The sequence below is a fragment of the Orycteropus afer genome, unplaced genomic scaffold (assembly GCF_000298275.1).
Source record: "Orycteropus afer afer isolate SDZICR_OR568_19922 unplaced genomic scaffold, OryAfe1.0 scaffold00217, whole genome shotgun sequence".
Taxonomy (NCBI): domain Eukaryota; kingdom Metazoa; phylum Chordata; class Mammalia; order Tubulidentata; family Orycteropodidae; genus Orycteropus; species Orycteropus afer.
This window is the reverse complement of record NW_006921804.1, coordinates 2999213-3018424: the sequence shown is the minus strand read 5'-3', so window position 1 is coordinate 3018424 and position 19212 is coordinate 2999213. Positions and strand designations below refer to the sequence as shown.

Sequence of the window (19212 nt, the reverse complement as noted above, 5' to 3'; positions counted from 1 at the left end):
ATAGATAAACCTTTCCTTAACTTTTACAATAACAGACTAATACAATATTTGTCCATTTGTGTTTGACTTATTTCACTCAGCATAATGTCCTCCAAGTTCATCCACGTTACGTGGTGTTTTGCAGATTCTACATTATTCTTTACTGTTCAGCTTTTTTACCTCATCATTTCTTCCATTAGTTTTGGCCAATATCCATTCAAAAGGAAATTCAGAGTATTTTCTGAAATCCATTTTGGTCTTTTTTTTTTCCCTCTCTCCTGTCTTTTTAATGACCTTTTCCTTTCTTCATGTAGGATGTCCTTGATGTCATCTGTTGTTATTTTTTCTGTAGTTTGAGGATGTGGATGTAGAGAGTAGGAATCTTTAACAAAATTTGATGTTATTTTGTTCTCTCTCAATTACTATGTTTGGAATTGTCTATATCTATTAACGTTAGATCTATTTTTCTAGGGAAAAAAATAACTATTCTTTAGCATTACATAGTATTCCATTGGGTGTATGTACCATAATTTGGTTATCCATCCCTCAGTTGATAGATACCTAGGTTGTTTCCATCTTTTGGCTATTGTAAATAGTGCTGTGATGAACATCGGTGTACATATATCTGTTCTTGTCATGGCTCTCACTTTTTTAGGGTATATACCTAGTAATGGAATGGCTGGGTCAAATGTTATTTCTAATTGCAATTTTTGAAGGAATCACCATACTGCTTTCCACAATGGTTGTACCATTTTACAGTCCCACCAGCAGTGTATGAGAGTCCCCATCTCTCCACAGCCTCACCAGCGTTTGTTATTTTCTGTCTTGTTGAACTTTGCTACTACTAGTGCTGGAGCAAGATGGTACCTCATTGTTGTTTGGATTTGCATCTCTCTAATAGCTAATGATCGTGAGCATTTCTTCATATGTTTATTGGCTGCTTCAGTATCATCCTAGGTGAAGTGTCTATTCATGTCTTCTGTCCATTTTTTAATTGGATTATTTTTCTTTTTGTTTTTGAGGTGTTAGAGTTCTCTATACATTCTAGAGATAAGTCCCTTGTCAGATTTGTTATTACAGTTTTTTTTTTTTTTTTTTTTTTTTGAGGGTTTGAGTTTTGCTTCAAGAATGATTACTTATTCTTACGGATTTGAAGATTCAATCCAGTCTACCTTAAAATTTCAATCTCACATCCATTCCCCAGCATCTTCTTCCCTCCTTTCCCCCTGCAGCCTTCAGCTCAGGCTTGATCCTGGCATGGGGTCCTGCAGTAGAGAGGCGGGCATGGCCTGCTCTTTCATGCTTTTCTCCACTTCCTTCCCCTTCTGGCTTTTCTGATGTCAGAACAGGGAATTAGAAGAATTAGAGGAAAAGGGACAAAAGTCTTAAGTCATCAATGCTGTTATAACTCCACTGCCGGTGCCCTCTGTATGGTAGGCACTTACACACCGGCTGTCTCAGGGACCCATGTATGGGCTCTTTGGAGGCTCTGTGTGCACCTCAGCAGTGCCTGTTTCCTGCTAAGGGCAGTTCTCTGACCTCAGAAGAAGCCCCCTTAGCTCCTGCAGGCCACAGGCCACCCACATCCTCTACTTTCGGATCCCCTCCCCAAGCAGGCTGCCCTCTTGCATGGAGAACATTCCACATGGCTCCAGGCCTGCTGCCCTCCATAATGTCCACTTGCCCCAAAGGAAATGCACACAGCCTCACCCCTCCAATCCAGGAAAGCAGGGTAACTTGCACCCACCCTCTCTCCTGCCATCACAGGCTGGTTTTAGAGTTCCCCAGATGAGAAGCAGGGATCGCCTCCACACTCGCATTGTTCCCTTAGCTCCTGCAGAGCTCTCCCATGAACTCTTCCCCTACAGCCCTGAAGTGGCCCTGAGAGTTCTCTGGCTGGTCAGGAATCCACCTTAGGAATGATGAACAATGTTTCCCTTCCTATAGCACCAGTCTCTGAAGGATCCTCTTGGAGCCCCTCTCTTGATGTGAGGAATGGACCACCCATCCTTCCCATGGACTCTCCTCCTAGGCCTGCCTACTCCAACAGGCTCTCTCTACTTCCAAAAATTTCCCATTTCTGGTCTTCTCTTTATGTAGGCTGGTTGGGGTCAAGGGTTAAGAGACTAGTTTTGCTCTTTTTGTAAGCCCAGAGAGGATACCTATAGCTCCTTAGGGCTCTCTTTGGAATGTGGGACATCTGGATATCAACTATATTCCTCAGCTTGAGTCTTTGAGTAAAAGACCAAGACCACGGGACATGTCCCTTTTAAAGTCCTGTTATACCATGACTGGGTTGGGCAGATCCAGATTTACCCCCTGGGGCCAGGGCAGGACCAGACCATTACCCTTGAACAAAACCCAAGTTGTGTTAGCAAGAGGGAAGGCTGAGAAAACTGTTGGGTGGCACCAGACAGGGTTTGCAACAAACCTGTATGACTAGGTGGTGCCAGCCATGTGAAGAATGGGGGGGGGGTGCTCCTGGCAAGGGGAACAGCTAGGGCGAAGACCTGAGAGGAGGAACAAGCTTGGCATCTTCAAGGAACAGCAAGAAGTCCCATGTGGGTGGACATGGTAGGCGAAGGGCCGAGTAGCATGAGATCACTTCAGCAGGTAGGCAGGGGCCAGATCCCCAGGGTCTATAGACCATGATCATAAGGGAGACAGGATTTTATCCCAAGTGTGGTAGGAAGTCACTGGACGGTTTTAAGCAAGGAAGGGACATGATCTCATTTGTTTTTTGACAAGCTCACTCTGGCTGCTCTGTGGAAATTGAAGGATAAGGTAGCAAGAGAGAAAGCAGGGAGATTAGTTTGGAGGCTGTTGTCCAAGTGAGAGATGATGGGTGCTTTATGAGGGCAGTGGAGATGGAGGGAAGTGTTAAGGTTTGGGATGTGCTTTGGCCATCATTGAGCAAACACATCAACAAAACAGGAATCTTCTAGATTCCCTGACAACTTATGCTGTTCCTTCAGCCTGGAATGCTGTCTGCTCCTCCTAACAACACTTACTCATCTTCTAGGCCTAGCTGACACATCATCTCCTTTGTCCAGTCTTCCCAGCCCCACCTCTCCCTGCAGAAATGCCCACTCCCTCCTTGGCTCTTTATAAGCACCTCCCTTGTGCACTTAGCACATCGTGCTGTAGTCATTTGTTTACTCATCTGTCTCTTTTCCTGGATTATGAGCTTCCAGGAGCTCACTGTCTTCTCGCAGCGACCGCAGGGAGACACATGTGAAAGTGCTCGAATATACTAGGTAGTACATGATTAAGGACTAACATTAGGGGCAGAGATTGTTAGTGCTGTAGGTGTCAGAGCATGGGGGATAAGGAGGTCAGCCCTGGCTTCTCTTCTGACTGCTCTGAGCACTAGTACCTGTTTCTAGAATTTTCCCCCTGCTCTCTCTGCACACTCAGAACCTAGAGTAAGTCAGAACCCAGCAGGGATTGTGAAGTGTTGGCTGGCCCTCTTCCCTAACACAAACACAAACACACAAACACACATACTCATGCACACATACAAAGTCAACCACCAACAGTGAGTTTTCAATCTCTAGCCATTTCTCCCTCCCCAGCCAGAGGCTGGCACAGAGTTGAATTCTGTAAATGCCTGGTGAATGAATCAATGATAAATGAATGAATAATGGGCCTAGAAGGTCTATCAGAGCCAGTTGTAAATGGGGACAAGGGCAGGTTCCAGAAGGAATTGTGTCAGGTGGGTGCTCTCATAGACATGCTGGATGAAGCAGCATCCTCACCCTGCCCTACTGGGCTCTCCTGACAGGCTTAGGGGCCATGGGCTGGGGGACCTCCCCTCATATCCGCTGTGCCAGTCTCCTGATACTACCTAAGATGTTGGGCAAAGAGGGCAGGCTCTTTGTACTGGGATACGCCATGGCTGCCATCTATGAAGGTGAGTGTTTGTCCCTGGCTGCTGGTTAGTGACAATGAAGAAGTGAACCTGGGTGGACTATCCAATGGAATCAGGCCTCTGAAGGAGAAAGGGTGGGAGGTCAGAGCCCAGGTTTTAATCTCAGCTGTTCCAACTTGCTATATGCCCCTGAGAGAATTCCTCTCTGTCTATGGGCCTCTTTTGTTTGCACAGGTGAAAAAACCAGGGGTTGAATGAGATAACCTTTTACAGCTTTCTCAGCCCCATCATTGTGCAGTTCTAGAACATGGTCACTACAGAGCAGGATCTAGGCGTGGGCTTGAGAAAGTACTGGCAACCCACTAGGGCCTCTTCCCCCAGGGCCAGTGGCCAACATGCGTTACAACCTCAACGAAGTGATAGCGTCACTGGGCTGCACTGTGGAGCTGCAGATCAACAACACACGAGCGGCCTGGCACACCTCCACAGCCCCCCTGCGGGCAGTATTCAAGGACCTGCTGGTCAGGACCCCACACGGGCAGGACTCGGGATACCTCTACTCAAGGGCAGAGATGACTTGAGCTGGGAAGCTATGACCCTGAATTTACAGCTTCCCAATGGGGCCTTTTTTCAGGACCATCCTAAAATATTAAGAAGTGTCCCTAGACACTAAATTCCAGGAGAGCACCCAGTCATTGGGACAACGTGAAATTCCCCATATACATTTCCAAACACGTGGGCAGCATGATTCTGGGCAGCTGAACTAGAATGTCAGGAAAGTGAGGTCCTTAGCCTTGAGGAGTTCCAGGGGAACTTGAAGATGAGGAGATTAAAAAAAAAAAAAAAAAAAAAAAAAACTGAGTATTGGAGAACTGGAGATTGGGAGTTTGGGAGAATTGAGAGCTGGGGAGATGGGGCCAAAGGGCTTGGGCATCAGAGGCATTGAGATGGCACAGCGCTCCGAGAGATTAGTAATGTTGAGGGGTGAAGTCTAAGGATCTAGGGAACCAATGGCCAGCAAGGATGTGGGACAGGAGGTCTGAGGAGGAACTGGGAGTCTCTGAGGTGGGCAGAGCAGACCATGGAGCATCAGAAAAGGCATGGGGAGAGGACAGAGTTCCCAAGGACTATGAACGGGGTGGGGGGAATTTGAGGTGAGTGGCTGTGTCTCAAGGCCTAGGCTCCCTATAGGCCTAGGGTAGGAGCCCAAAGCTTGGCTAATGTAGGGAGGACAGGTTGTGGGAATGGAACTTCGAGAATGAAACTGCAGAGCTTACCCAACCCTTCCTCATCAATCCCAGGGCAGCAAAGATTCATTGAAAGCCAAGACTCTCAACATCTCCAACTCTTTTGAGGACCTGGATGCCCAGGTGAAGAGTGAGGCTGGCTTCAATCCGGAGGATGCCATGGACTCAAACAAGACAGCACAAGATGTAGAGAGCCGCCAGTTCCCAGCCTCCAGACAGCCTCTCTCCACACAGAAGATGTTTGAGCTGAAGACCAAGCTACGTTGCTCCTGTGAGGGGTGTTCCTGGGTGGGGCAGGGCAGACTATGGGGCTAGGACTCCAGGTTAAGTGTGGGGAGCTCAGACACCCCTTGGCCCTTACTGCAGATGTGGTGAACAAGGCCATGTTCAGCTGCCAACAGTGGTTTGACCGAAAGCATGAACAGTGCATGCAACGCATCTGGGTCCCACTCCTCAACCACCTGCTCTGCTTGCCCATGAAGTTCAAGTTCCTCTGTGGCATCACCAAGGGTAGGGAGCATTAGGGCTGGGGGAGTTGGGTCCCTGGGGACAGTGGACATATGTGTGGCAGAAAAGCATTTAGATCCTCTGAACATACCCTCACCCTCAGAGCCCAGTTCCTCCATTGACTGGCATGACCCGAAGTAAGTTACAGCAAGCTCTGAGTTTCGTCTTTCCTTCTGAAAAATGGGCATAGTAGTAGCACTTTTCCCATTAGGGATTTCTGAGGATTTAAGAGGATAATGCATGGGAAGCAGGTAATAGAGCTGGAACACAGAGGAATTGCCCAACAATTTCTGGCTATCATCATTAGTATTTATCATGGTTATTGCCAGGTGAAAAAATGGGGGAAGGAAGAATCCAAGGACAGCAGAGACAGACTTGGTGCAGTAGAAGGTCATGAGCAGAGAAACAAAAGCAGAGGATATGGAGGCTCACAGGAGGGGAGGCAGCCTAGGTGGGCCCAGGCCTGGTAGCCAGATGGGAGAGGCCCCTGATCTGGCCCCACTGTCCACCAGTGATGGAGATCTGGTGTCGGAATCGAATCCCAGTGGAAGGCAACTTTGGGCAGACCTACGACTCGCTCAACCAGTCTATTCATAGCCTGACTGGGGAATTTTCAGCCAATATTAATCTAAAGGTAAGGGGTGGGAGCATATAATGGGGATAGGGAGTAGGAGGAGGACACTGGGGAGCAGGCCATGAGGATGAGCAAGCAAAACAGGTGACAGTAAACAGGTGACTGGTTGTGAGGGAGAGGCACATGGAGGGAATGGTTCTGAGCCAGGTGTTGGTGATGTGTCATAGGGAGAGGGCTGGTGTTGAATCTGGGGAATGGGTGGACCTGGCTCTGGCACCAAATGGTCAGCCAGGTGTGAGATGGGTCAGCTGATACAGGTGTAGGGGACCAAGACTGTGTCAAGGAGGGTGGCAAGCAGAAGGACAGGACAAATCCTAAAGGTCTGGAGGATCAAGGGGACGTGACCTAGATGCCATGAAGAGGCCACGTCTGGGCCTGGTGGGGGGCACAGGGTGAGTCTGCCCCGGTGCCCCCCACCAGGAGGGGAAGCAGGCTGGAGTGCTGGGCCTCAACAGGAGCTGGGAGCACATGAGCACTGAGGCCCGGAACTACGTGCGCACCCAGGAGGCCCGCCTGGAATGGACCCTGGGGCTGCTGCAGGTGCTGCTCTCCTGCACCTTCCTGCTGGTCCTACATGCGTGAGTCACAAGCCCCCATCCCAGCGGCCCCTGCCCCAATGCCAGCCCCCTCCCTGCTGGGCTGGACAGGAGACCTGCCCTGAGCTTCAGAGTGGGAGTGCAGAATCCATCCTCCACTCTGAATCCAAGTGTTTGCTTTTAACTTTGTCTCTTTATGAAGTGGGGTTCATTGTTTACACAAAACTTACAAAGGAAATGTGGACATTTTGTAGGAAGAAATGTTACCCATGTTTCCGCCACCTTGAAAGAGTGTACCTTCATGTACCTACTTCGCTTCCGCTTTTATCCCGACGCTGACTTTTACATTTAGCTTTGACTTTTGATTTTTTTTCTTGCCCTTCATATTCCCCTTGGCTCTGACTTTGTGCCATTTTTATCGTCCAATTTTGCTTTCATTTTCTCCTGCCTGCTGCGTTGGCAGCGACTTTCTCTTGGTTTGGACCAAAGTCCTCAACCCCACCCAGCCTAGCATCCAGCGGGGCTGCCCTAGGCCTCGCTCCTGCTAACCTCTGGACCTCTACTTTCCATCTCCACCCCAAATGTCCGAGCTTGGCAGGAGCTGGGCAAGGGCAGTCACAGGGGCTCTTAATCTGTCTGTTTTTGTTTGTGGGGCCTAGAGTGACGGCAGGGCATGCGTGTACCTAGGCCCTATGGGAGGACAAAGATGAATGAGCCATAGTCCTGCCCTCAAGCAGCTAATGTCTAGCTGGGGAGGCAAGAGCAAACAAACAAAAAAAACAGTTGCCACTGAGTCAATCCTGACTCATGGAGTGCAGAGGGAAGCTGCCATCCACGGGGTTTTCAGTTTGTCACCTTTCAGAAGCACTTCACCGGGCCTTTCCTACATGGCACCTTGGGGTGGGTTTGAACCCCCAACTTTCTGGTTAGCAATCAAGTGCTTAACTGTTTTTGATACCCAGAGTACTGGAGGCAAGAGAGACCCCACAAACCAGAGAATAGTTCAAGGGCCATACTATGGATTGGCTTTCAAGACAGGTGTAAGAGTGGAGGAGGGGCTTCCAGGGCCAAGGCCCCTGAAAGAATCAAAACCAAACCCACTGCCATGGAGTCGATTCTGACTCATAGCAGCCCTATAGGACACAGTAAAACTGCCCCATAGGATCTCCAAGGCTATAAATCTTTATGGTCTCTATGGAAGCAGACTGCCACATCTTTCTCCCAAGTAGTGGCTAGTGGGTTTGAACTGCTGACCTTTTGGTAGGCAGTCGAGTGCTTTAACCACTGTGCCACTAGGGTTCTTTCCAAGTGCCCCTGGAAAGGGTATAACTGGGCTCCCAAAGGCTGCAGATGAGAGCCATGGTCAAGACAAGGAAGGGAATTCTCTTGGGCAAGGACCCTGGCATCTGCGCAGTGTAGAGGCCAGAGCCTGGAGTGGAGGACTGGGCTGAAGGTGGTGGGCATGGCCAGGATAATCTGGAAAGTCCTGAAGGAGAGCCTGAATGGGGATAGTTGCTGGATGAACTTGGACAAGCTGGGTCAGAGGTTAGGGAGCCTGGCTGCGGTGGGGTGTGGCAAGAAGATAGCCCAGGATGGAGGGAGGGAGGAAGGGGGAAAGGTGTGGCAGATCTCAGAGCCAGCTTGGGGAAGGAAGGAAGGAGGCACAGAGTCAAAAGTCACTTCCAGGTTTTCAGGCTCCAGGCCACTCAATAAAGAAACAGAACTAGCCAGCATTTTGCTGCCAGGGTTCAGGAGGCTCAGGTGCAACAGTGGAAGGCCTCTCCACAAGGGGGCGCTCACAGTCTATCTTTGCATTTATAAGTTATTTCTATCTTAAAGGCAAAGATGTAGATTTTCACTGGATCCCAGAACCAATAGCATTGGAAGTTAAGTGTCACAGCTTACATGGTTTATTTCATGTACTTTTACAGTTCTAAACAGATTTCCAACAATTAATATTTCTTCCTCAGGAAACTGAAACATTATGTCAGGACTTTGGGAGATAATTGAAGGACAGCCACACACACACACACATTCACTAGTGCTCAAGGGCAGCCAGTGGAGAGCAGGGAAGAAGGGAGATGGTATTTGGGGATGAGTTTTGCTTAAGGTGACCTCCAGGAGATGTTTTGCTGGCTCAGCTGAGAGGCAGGGACTCAAGAGGTAACTGGGAATCCCAGTGGATTAGGTGATTCCTACAACCTTGAGAGGTCATCCATCACTGTGCATTCGTTCCTTCTGTTTCCTTTGCTTGATATTCAACCTGTAAGGTCCAGGCCTGTGAAACCTTCCCCTACACCTCACATACACATCCCTGCACTTACATGACTCTCAGCTCCAGACAGGCTAGCCATGCCCTCCTCTGAGCCCCTATTGCGTCTCCTCAGTTGTGTAGGTATATGACTTCCCCTGAACTGTGTGCTGCTGGAAGCCAGTCTTCCGCCTGGTTGTACCCACTAGCACAGTGCGTAGGACAAGGACAGTGCTCAAGAGTGATGGTTGGTGGTTGAATAAAAGACTGGCTGTCAAGCCCCACTGTTGGGGGTGGATGGAAGAGAACCAAAAGGAAGAAATGGAAAGATCCCTGTCTGTCCATCTGCAGGTCCTTCTCCTACATGGACAACTATAACCAGGACATTCGCTTTGACAACATCTACATCAGCACCTACTTCTGTCAGATCGATGAACGCAGGAAGAAGCTGGTGAGTGGGCCTAGCCCTGCCCCAGGGTGTCCTGCTGCGTGGCCTGTGTGGGCCTCGTGCTCCAGGAGGGCAGAGGCCCCTGGGGTTGCTCACTGTGTAGACACTTTTTTCCCAGGGCAAACGGACTCTGCTGCCACTCCGCAAAGCTGAGGAGAAAACCGTCATCTTTCCTTGCAAGCCCGTGATCCAAGCCTCAGAAATGAAAAATGTGGTGAGAAGGGTACGGGGAGCATGCGTCTGTGGGGCTGAGGACAAAAGTCATCACAGCACCCCATGCCCACCAGGCAGCGCTGCACAGGCCTACCCACCCACTCCTCTTCTTTGATCAGGTGAGGGAGCTCATTGAATCGGTGCCTGTTCTGCTGCTGCTGCTGCTGCTGTGTGGGCTGGACTGGGCTCTCTACTCCATCTTCGACACCATCCGCCAGCACTCCTTCCTGCAGTACTCCTTCCGTAGTGAGCGCATACCTCACTGTTGACTCCAGACCCTCTTGCCCAACTCAGGCCCAAGAGGCAGCCCCCACATGAACTCCAAACGCTATGTAGCCACCTCACACCAGTTCTCCCCATTTTGTCCTCTCTTTCTGCTGCTTCTGTTCCCTTTTCCCCTTCTCTGACTTAGCCCCTCATTGGCCTCCTCAGGGTCAAATCTCAACCTGGCAGCTGTCGCTGGGGGCCTCAGTTCCTACCCTTTGTATCTACAACAGGGAGGGGTTAGATTCAGTGAAGTGATGGGAAGTCCTGTGCATCTGAGAAGTATTTCCCTGCCTGGACCCCTCCCCTACATCCAGCTCTCATTCCATCACACTCCCTTATCCCCAACTTTTTCCTGATCCCCCTCACCTATGGCTCCACTCCTGACCTCAGGCAGTCATAAACTAGAGGTGAAGGTGGAAGGAGACTCCATGCTTGCCCGGCTTCTTCGGAAAACCATCGGGGCCCTAAACACCTCCTCAGAGACAGTAGTGGAATCAAACAACATGCGTGAGTGATGCTAAAAGTCTGGGTCAGAAGAATTGAGGGCTGGGGTGGGGGGGTGGGCAGATGTCAAAAAGATTCCAAAGCAAGTGATCAGTCTTGTGGGAGAACAGAAGGGCAGCGTTTGCACAGGGAGATAGCTGGGGGGGTGGTGTGCAGTGCATGGGAGGGAAGGACACAGGGAAGAGGTTATTATAGGGAGGAAGTGGGAAGAGACCTGTTACATTGTGGGGAATTGCAGTCAATGTCATGAAACAGAATGTGTATGAACTGATGTATGGAAAATAAATTTGCTCTGTAGACTTTCACCCAAATCACAATAAAAATTTAAACAGAAGAAAAAGAAGAATCACCTGGGGAACTTGTTAAAAAAAAAAAAAAGAAAAGAAAAGAAAACAATTCCAAAGTAAAGAGCTGGGGGATTGGGTTTGAGTGTGGAGAGAAGGCGCCACTGGGCTTGGGTTTGGTAAATTAGAGGGCTGGCAGGCTTGAAGAGTGGAGGAGGCCAAGCTTGGGTCAGAGTAGCCTGGGGGCTGGAGCCACAGGACCAGAGGGTAGGGGTTCCAGCCTTCTGGTACAGTGCCATCCAGTAGAAGTTATAGCCGTGACACTTATATTCTAGATCTGCACCACAATGATTGAATAGCCTCTTGTGCCTAGTGGCTACCATGTGACAGAGAAGCTCTGGAGGGTGAGGGTCAGGTACAAGAGCGGATTACGCAATAAGCAAAGTAAGCATGGGCTTACTTGTGCTTACTTACCAAGCTGTAGTCAACCATTTCACATGGGTTTCACCACATCTTTGAACAAAACTATGAAATCAAAGCCATGTGAAATTGTTCACTACAGATTAGTAAGCATAAGTAAGCTCAGGCTTACCTTGCTTACTGGGTACCCTGGATTGTAAATTTCAAAAGAGGCTTTGATTCTGTAGGAAGGTGCTGTGGGGTTAGGGAACAGACAGATGTCAGCCATACCTACAAGAAAAATCTTTGATGTGAGAAATGTGAAACTGTTCATGACAAATTAGTAAGTAAACAAAAGTAAGGCTGTGCTTACCTTACTTATTGGATAATCTGACAGGGAGCAGGCAGTCAAAGAGCAAGGGAATCAGAGGCCAAACTAATACATCCCATCTGGGTGGGGAGTCCAACCCTTGGCTGCTCTGTCCCTAGGCTGGCACTGGTCAGACCCCTGACAGGCCTGTCTCCCCACCCCCCAGCCTGCCTGCCTCAGCCTGTGAGCCTGGATGCCCAGGCCTACTTCAGGGCTGCACTACCGATTGGCCTGCTAGTGTGTCTCTGCCTGCTCCAGGCTTTTGGCTACCGGCTCCGGAGGGTCATTGCAGCCTTCTACTTCCCCAAGGTGTGCCCCTCCCCAGACCTCTTTATCCTACACACACACCAACCCGTACCTAGCTCCCTGCCAACCCTGTCCTTTGGGGAGGTGTCCTTTCTCCTCTGCACTGTCGCTATCATTGACCTCCCTCTCCCTGTCCTCAGCGAGAGAAGAAGCGGATCTTGTTCTTCTACAATGAGCTACTGAGGAAGAGGGCCGCCTTCACCAAACTGAGAAGGGCTGCCATCTTGAGGCAGGCCCAACAGCAGAGGGCTCCAGTAAGTCTAGATCTGTGCTCTTGCCAGCTCCAATCTGTGGGAGAGGGAGTATCTCCCTTCAGTCCACCCAGCACCCATCAAAAGCCCCAGGCCTACTCAAGGTCAGGGAGTTCTGATGTGATATGTACTAAGGGCGCTGATCACCTAGCTCCAGGAGGCCAGGGCTCAGTTCCCAGGATCCAGCCCAGCCAGGTATACTCACTGGACCATTGGGCAGCAGGCAAACAAGGAGAATCAGCCTTGACCCAGTCTGGTTAGAAGACAGCAAGCAGGGCTCACCAAAAATAAGGGGCCCAAGGCACAGCCACAGGTGCTCCTGAGAGGGCTGCCGATCAGAAGCTCAGTGCAGTTCATAGGAAGGAAAGTAGGCAGGTGGACCGGGGGCTCGGGAAAGCCTCATGAAGGGGCATGTGGTATTTGGAAAGAGCACAGAGTCAAAAGAGCCAGGTTTCCTCCAATCCACACTCCATCATTAGGCTGTATGACCTTGTCCAAGGTCCTCAGTGGGCCTGTTTCCTGCTCTGAAGAATGAGGAGACTGGACAGGTCTGCCAGGCCTGCTCGCTAAAGAGCAGTGTGTGTGGTGGACTGGGGTGGGGCGGTGGCACCAGAGAGCCTGGGTTTGAATCCTGGCTCCTCTCTTTACTACAATGACAGCTGTCTGACCTTGAATATGTTACTTAACTTCTGTGCCTTGGATTTTCCCTTCTGTGAAATGGAGTTAACTATTCCACCTGATTGTTGCAAAGATTAAATGAGTTCATATACATAAAGCACTCTCCCAGTACAGGTGTGTAGCAAATGCTATAAAGTGTTATATATATATGTTAGTTGTCACTGTGCGACCCTGGACAAGTGCCCACATCTTCAATCATGTTCTGATAGAGATGATGATAATAACAATATCTGCTTTATATGGTTATTATTTGAATGAATTTAGTTACAGTTCTTAGTACAGGGCTCAACATTGGTAACAGAACAATTAATGTGTTTTGGTTACCTAGTGCCGCTCTGACAAGAAATATACCACAAATGGGATGGCCTTAATAAACAGGAGTTTATTCTTACAATTTGGAGGTTTTAAGTCCAAGTTCAAAGTGCCAAGCTCTAGGGGCTGGGTGAAAGGCCCTCAACCTTGGTGTCTAGCTCTGTCCCCTGCTCCCAGCCCACTGGAGCTAGAGGCATTTCTTCACTCAGACAGAAGCTGGCTGCTGAGGCTGAGAAGCCCCAAGGTTGACAAGTAAAAAGGCACAGTCTTAATGTTACCAAACCACATGGCAGGCCATTAACTTAAGTCCATTGTAAGTCCCAAGGTTGGCAGAGCATAGCAGGCTGTTGAGCAACAACACAGTTACATGCAGGGTCCAAGCGTGCCATAGGCTAGAGACCATTCCCAAAGGTTTCTAATTATATACAGGCAGCAGACCACATACCCAAAGGCAGCTACCCAGCTGCTTGTGGTAGATCCCACCATGGAGTTGTTTGCCAGTCTCCTCATGGGAGTTAACTACCACCAGCTGCCCAGCCACTCAACCAAGCCCAGCCAAGTTGGCACACAAACTGAACTACCACAGTTCCACCCCTAATCAACTTGGCACCTGTACAGATCTTCAGTGGGTGGTATCTGTACAGGTCTCTTCCACTGGGTGGCTGGGTGGCTCCAGTCCCCTAGTTCCTGAATAGTGACCTCACCCCCTCGGCCTAAAAATGGGCCCTATTCCTCTCCCTCTTGGGCATGACAGCCCTACCCCCTCACTCTTGGACAGCGGCTATGGCTCCATCCCACTGGCTCACGTGAATGAGAAGTCCCACACTCCAGAACCAAGTTGATGAAGGCCTGGCTCTTTGAAACCTAGGGGGCTGTGATCGTTCCACCCTCAAAGGCCATGGTCCTACCCTTTCAGGCCGAGGCAGCTCTGCTTCCGTTTCCTTGGTCTCTCCGCTTCTGCTGATGAATGCTGAAGGCAACCCACTCCACTGGAAATCTTCCTGCCCAAAAAGCATTCAGCTTTCTTGCTCTATGGGCCAGCCAATCTGCTAGTATGCCAGTCTTTTTACCAATTAATATCTGAAGGCGACCCAGTCTGCCAGTAAGCCTCCTAACCAAAGGCATCAAGCTTTCTTCTCTGCTCATGCCGCTTCTCTCGGCTCTGCTCCTGCCGTCTCTCATGCCGGTCTCTTGCCGTCTGTCCTGCTGTCTGTCATGCCATATGCCAGGGCATACCAAATTCTGTTCTAGTTACCTAGTGCCGCTCTGACAAGAATATTTCCCACAAATGGGATGGCCTTAACAAACAGGAGTTTATTCTTATGATTTGGAGGCTTTAAGTCCAAGTTCAAAGTGCCAGGCTCTAGGGGTTGGGTGAAAGCCCCTCAACCTTGGGGTCCAGCTCTGCCTCCTGCTCCCAGCCCACTGGAGCTAGAGGCATTTCTTCACTTAGCTGCTGGCTGCTGAGGCTGAGAAGCCCCAAAGTTAACAAGTAAAAAGGCACAGTCCTGATGTTACCAAACCACACTGCAGGCCATTATCTTAAGTCCATTGTAAGCCCCAAGGTCGGCAGAGCATATAGCAGGCTGCTGAGCAACAACACGGTTACATGCAGGGTCCAAGCGTGCCATAGGCTAGAGACCATTCCCAAAGGTTTCTACTTATATGCAGGAAGCAGATCACATAGCCAAAGGCAGCTACCCAGCTGCTTGTGGTAGATCCCACCATGCAGTTGATTGCCAGTCTCCTCATGGGGATTAACTACCACCAGCTGCCCAGCCACTCAACCAGGCCCAGCCAAGTTGACACACAAACCGAACTGTCACAGAATGGCAGCCGTTTTTACTTAATCCATCCATAACAAACTCTGAAGAGTGAGATTGTGTTTTCTCACCTTTTGCTTCAGTGCCTAAGATTCCTCCATGGTACACAATAGGGGTGTGGAATGAACATTTACTGAAAAAAAAAGAAGCATGCTCTGATTCTATAACTTGGTTCTGAAATAAACTGGATTTTGATGTTGTTAGGGGCTGTTGGTTTCGACTCATAGCGACCCTGTGTACAACAGAATGAAACACTGCCCAGTCCTTGCTCTATTTGAGCCCATTTTTGCAGCCACTGTGTCAGTCTATCTCCCTGAGGGTCTTCCTCTTTTTTGCTGATTCTCTACCAAACATGATATCCTTCTCCAGTGACTGGTTCTTTCTGACAACATGACAAAGTATGAGAGACAAAATCTGTCCATTCTCACTTCTAAAGAATATTCTGGCTATACTTCCTCCATGACAGATTTGTTCATTCTGTTAGCAGTCCACAGTACCTTCATTATTTTTCATCACCACCACAATTTAAAAGCATCACTTCTTCTGTGGTCTTCCTTAGTCATTGTCTAGCTTTCACGTCCATATGAAGCTACTGAAAATACCATGGCTTGAGTCAGGTGCACCTTAGTCTTCAAAGTGACATCTTTTCTCTGAAACACATCCAAGAAGTCTTTTGTGACCGAATTGTCCAATGCAATACATCATTTGATTTCTTAACTGTTGCTTCCATGGACATTGATTGTGGATCCAAGTAAAATGAAATCTTTGACAACTTCAATATTTTCTCCATTTATCAAGATGTTGTTTGATGGTTGTGGTAGTTATGTTTGTGTGTCAACTTGGCTGGGCCTGGTTGAGTGGCTGGGCAGCTGGTGGTAGTTATTCCCCATGATGAGACTGGCAATCAGCTCCATGGTGGGATCTACCACAAGCAGCTGAGTAGCTGCCTTTGGGTATGTGGTCTGCTTCTTGTATGTAAGGAGAAGCCTTGGGAATGGTCTCCACTTGGACCCTGCATGTAGCCGTGTCATTGCTCAGCAGCCTGCTATGCTCTGCCGACCTTGGGACTTACAATGGACTTAAGATAATGGCCTGCAGTGTGGTTTGGTAACATCAGGACTGTGCCTTTTTACTTGTCAACCTTGGGGCTTCTCAGCCTCAGCAGCCAGCAGCTGTCTGAGTGAAAATAAAAGCCTCTAGCTTCAGTGGGCTGGCAGCTGGAGGCAGAGCTGGACCCCAAGGTTGAGGGGCTTTCACCCAGCCCCTAGAGCTTGGTACTTGGACTTAAAGCCTCCAAATTGTAAGAATAAACTGTTTGTTAAGGCCATCCCATTTGTGGTATATTCTTGTCAGAACAGCACTAGGTAACCAGAACAATGATCCAGTCATAAGGATTTTTGTTTTCTTTATGTTGAGGTGTAATCCATACTGATGACTGCAGTCATTAATTTTCATCAGTAAGTGCTTCAAATCATCTTCACTCTCAGCAAGCAATGTTGTGTCATCTGCATATCACAGGTTGTTAATGAGTCGATCTTCTTCATATAATCTGGCTTCTCTGATTATCTGCTCAGCATACAGATTAAAATAAGTGTGGTGAAATGATACAACCCTGACATCCACCTTTCCTGATTTTAAACCATGCAGTATCCTCTTGTTCTGTTTGAAGGACAGTCTCTTGGTCTATGTAAAGTTTCCTCATAAGCACAAGGAAGTGTCTGGAATTTTCGTTTTTTGCAATGTTATCCATAATTTGTTATGATCCACACAGTTGAATGACTTTTCATAGTCAACAAAACACAAGTGAACATCTTCCTGGTATTCTTTGCTTTCAGCCAAGATTCATCTGACATCAGCAATGATATCCCTCATTCCACATCCCCTTCTGAATCCAGCTTGAATTTCTGGAAACTCCCTGTCAATGCACTGTTGCAACCGTTTTTTAATTATCTTCAGCAAAATTATACTTGTGTGTGATATTAATGATATTTCATAATTTCCACATTCTGTTGGATCACTTTTTTTTTGGAATGGGCATAAATATGGATCTCTTCCAGTTGGATGGCCAGGTAGCTGTCTTCCAGCTTTCTTGGCATAAATGAGTAAGCACCTCCAGCACTGCAACTATTTGTTGAAACATCTCAATGGGTATTCCATGAATTCCTGGAGCCTTGTTTTTTGCCAATTCCTTCAGTGCAGCTTAGAATTCTTCCTTCAATACCATTGGTTCTCGATCATATGCTCCCTCCTGAAATGGCTGAACATCAACCAGTTATTTTTGGTACAATGACTTCATTTTTTTCCCCATCTTCTTTTGATGCTTCCTGCATTGTTTAATATTTTGCCCACAGAATCCTTCAGTATTGCAAGTCAAGGCTTGAACTTTTTCTTCTTCAATTCTTTTAGCTGGAGAACATGCTGACCATGTTCTTCCCCTTTGATTTTCCATCCTCAAGTCTTTGTACATTTCATTATAATACTTTACTTTGTCCTCTCCAGCTGCTCTTTGAAATCTTCTGTTCAGATCTTTTTTACCTCATCATTTCTTCCACTCACTTTAGCTACTCTCATTTCAAGAGCAGGTTTCAGAGTCTCTTCTGACATCCATTTTGGTATTCTTTTCCTTTCCTATCTTTTTAATGACCTTTTGCTATTTTCATCTATGATGTTCTTGTTGTCATCCCACAACTCGTATGGTCTTTGGTCACTCTTCAATGCACCAAATCTATTCTTGAGATGGTCTCTAAATTCAGATGAGATAAACTCAAGGTCATATTTTGGCTCTTGTGGATTTGTTTTAATTTTCTTCATCTTCAACTTAAATTTATAAATGATGGGCAGGTGGAAATGTGAAAGACATTCATTTCAGGCTGAGGGAAAAGAATGTGCAAAGTCTCAGAGACCAAAGGGAATGCCAAGTGCCAGGGTGAGTCTAGGGAGAAAATGACACAGAAGAGGCAACATTCAGGGAGGGGTAAGGTGGCACAGTGCAAATGGTTAAGTGCTCAGCTATGAACTAAAAGGTTGGGGATTCTGAACCACCCAGAGGTGCCTCAGAAAAAAGTCCTGGTAATCTGCTTCTGAAAGGCCACAGCTTTGAAAGCCTTAAGGAGCACAGTTCTAGTCTGCAATATATGGGGCCACTATGAGTCAGAACAGACCAGTGGGAACTTGTTCATTGTTTATTTTTAAAGTAGAACAGAGGCTAGGGGGAAAAAAAAAAAAAAACATTACAGAAGGCTCTAAAGGCCAGACCTAGGAGTTCTGTCTTTGCTTGGCAAGGCAGTGGGGCCCCTGGAGTTTGTGAAGCAATAGAATGACCTGATAAGGTGGAAAAGAATGCCTGGCAAGTGTGTGGAGTTTTGGGTGGGGAGGCATAATGACCAAGGCTCCCGATTTGAAATCAGGGTACTGGGACCCAATCCATTTGATCCATTTACTAGCTGCATGACTTTGGGAAAATCACTTAATCTTTCTTGGAGTCACCTTTCTCATCTATAAAGTGGGGACAAAAATAGTGATAGTTTTATCTGCCCTAATCACTTCACAAGGAGCTCTGGTGGTTAAGGCATTTGGCTGCTAACCAAAAGATCGTAGGTTGGAATCTACTAGCCACTTTGGGGAAGAAAGGTGAGGTAGTCAGCTTCCCTAAAGATTTACAGCCTTGGAAACACATTGGGGGTGGCTATCAACTTCATGGCAGTGAGTGAGTGACTCACTTCTCAGCCTGACTGTGAAAACCAAATAAGATGATTGGTTTATGGGAAAGTGTGAATGATAGTTGTTGCTGTTATTTACTGGAAGAGTCTAGAGGCTGCATCCTCCCACTCTCCATCACGTGAACAGAGTTGGAGAAGGACACTCTCTAGGACCCATGTCCTTAGGGCCCGCCCCCTTCTGGGTTCTTCTGTTCACATCAGCCTCCACCATGCGTGGCAGTCAAGCCCGGAGACTTCAGAAAATGAGCGCTTTCCAGGGCCCCTAGCAACTCTTCCTGGGTTTGCTCCCTAACTGCTCTAAGCACGCCTCATCTTCCAACAGCACCACCACCTGGGTGACATCTTGCACCACCGCTGCCCTCTCTTACGTCGCTGGTTGCGCCGGCGCTGCGTAGTGTGCTTGTCACCCGAGGCGCCCGAGTCCTACACGTGCCCGACGCCGGGCTGCGAGGCGGTGTACTGCCAGTCGTGCTGGGTCGACATGCGGCAGCAGTGTCCTGTCTGCACACCCCGCGAGGAGCTCTCCTCCTCCGCCTTCAGCGACAGTAACGACGATGCTACCTACGCAGAGTGAGGGGGCTCCTGCCCACTCCCCAATCCCGTTCCTTTCTGT

The 19212-nt window shown here is 48.4% G+C and overlaps 1 protein-coding gene across 1 annotated transcript in view; it reads left to right on the top strand.

The window, feature by feature from the left end:
* Window positions 1-19173, top strand: part of DCST1 (DC-STAMP domain containing 1) — a 23155-nt gene extending 3982 nt beyond the window's left edge. The window contains exons 4-16 of the mRNA XM_007948514.1: window positions 3764-3892; window positions 4232-4371; window positions 5152-5368; window positions 5464-5607; window positions 6117-6238; window positions 6659-6816; window positions 9377-9476; window positions 9592-9687; window positions 9806-9932; window positions 10344-10460; window positions 11677-11819; window positions 11957-12070; window positions 18922-19173. Coding sequence (XP_007946705.1) covers window positions 3764-3892; window positions 4232-4371; window positions 5152-5368; window positions 5464-5607; window positions 6117-6238; window positions 6659-6816; window positions 9377-9476; window positions 9592-9687; window positions 9806-9932; window positions 10344-10460; window positions 11677-11819; window positions 11957-12070; window positions 18922-19173 — 1859 coding nt within the window. The remainder of the gene's footprint in view (window positions 1-3763; window positions 3893-4231; window positions 4372-5151; window positions 5369-5463; window positions 5608-6116; window positions 6239-6658; window positions 6817-9376; window positions 9477-9591; window positions 9688-9805; window positions 9933-10343; window positions 10461-11676; window positions 11820-11956; window positions 12071-18921) is intronic.
* Window positions 19174-19212: the final 39 nt, after the last annotated feature.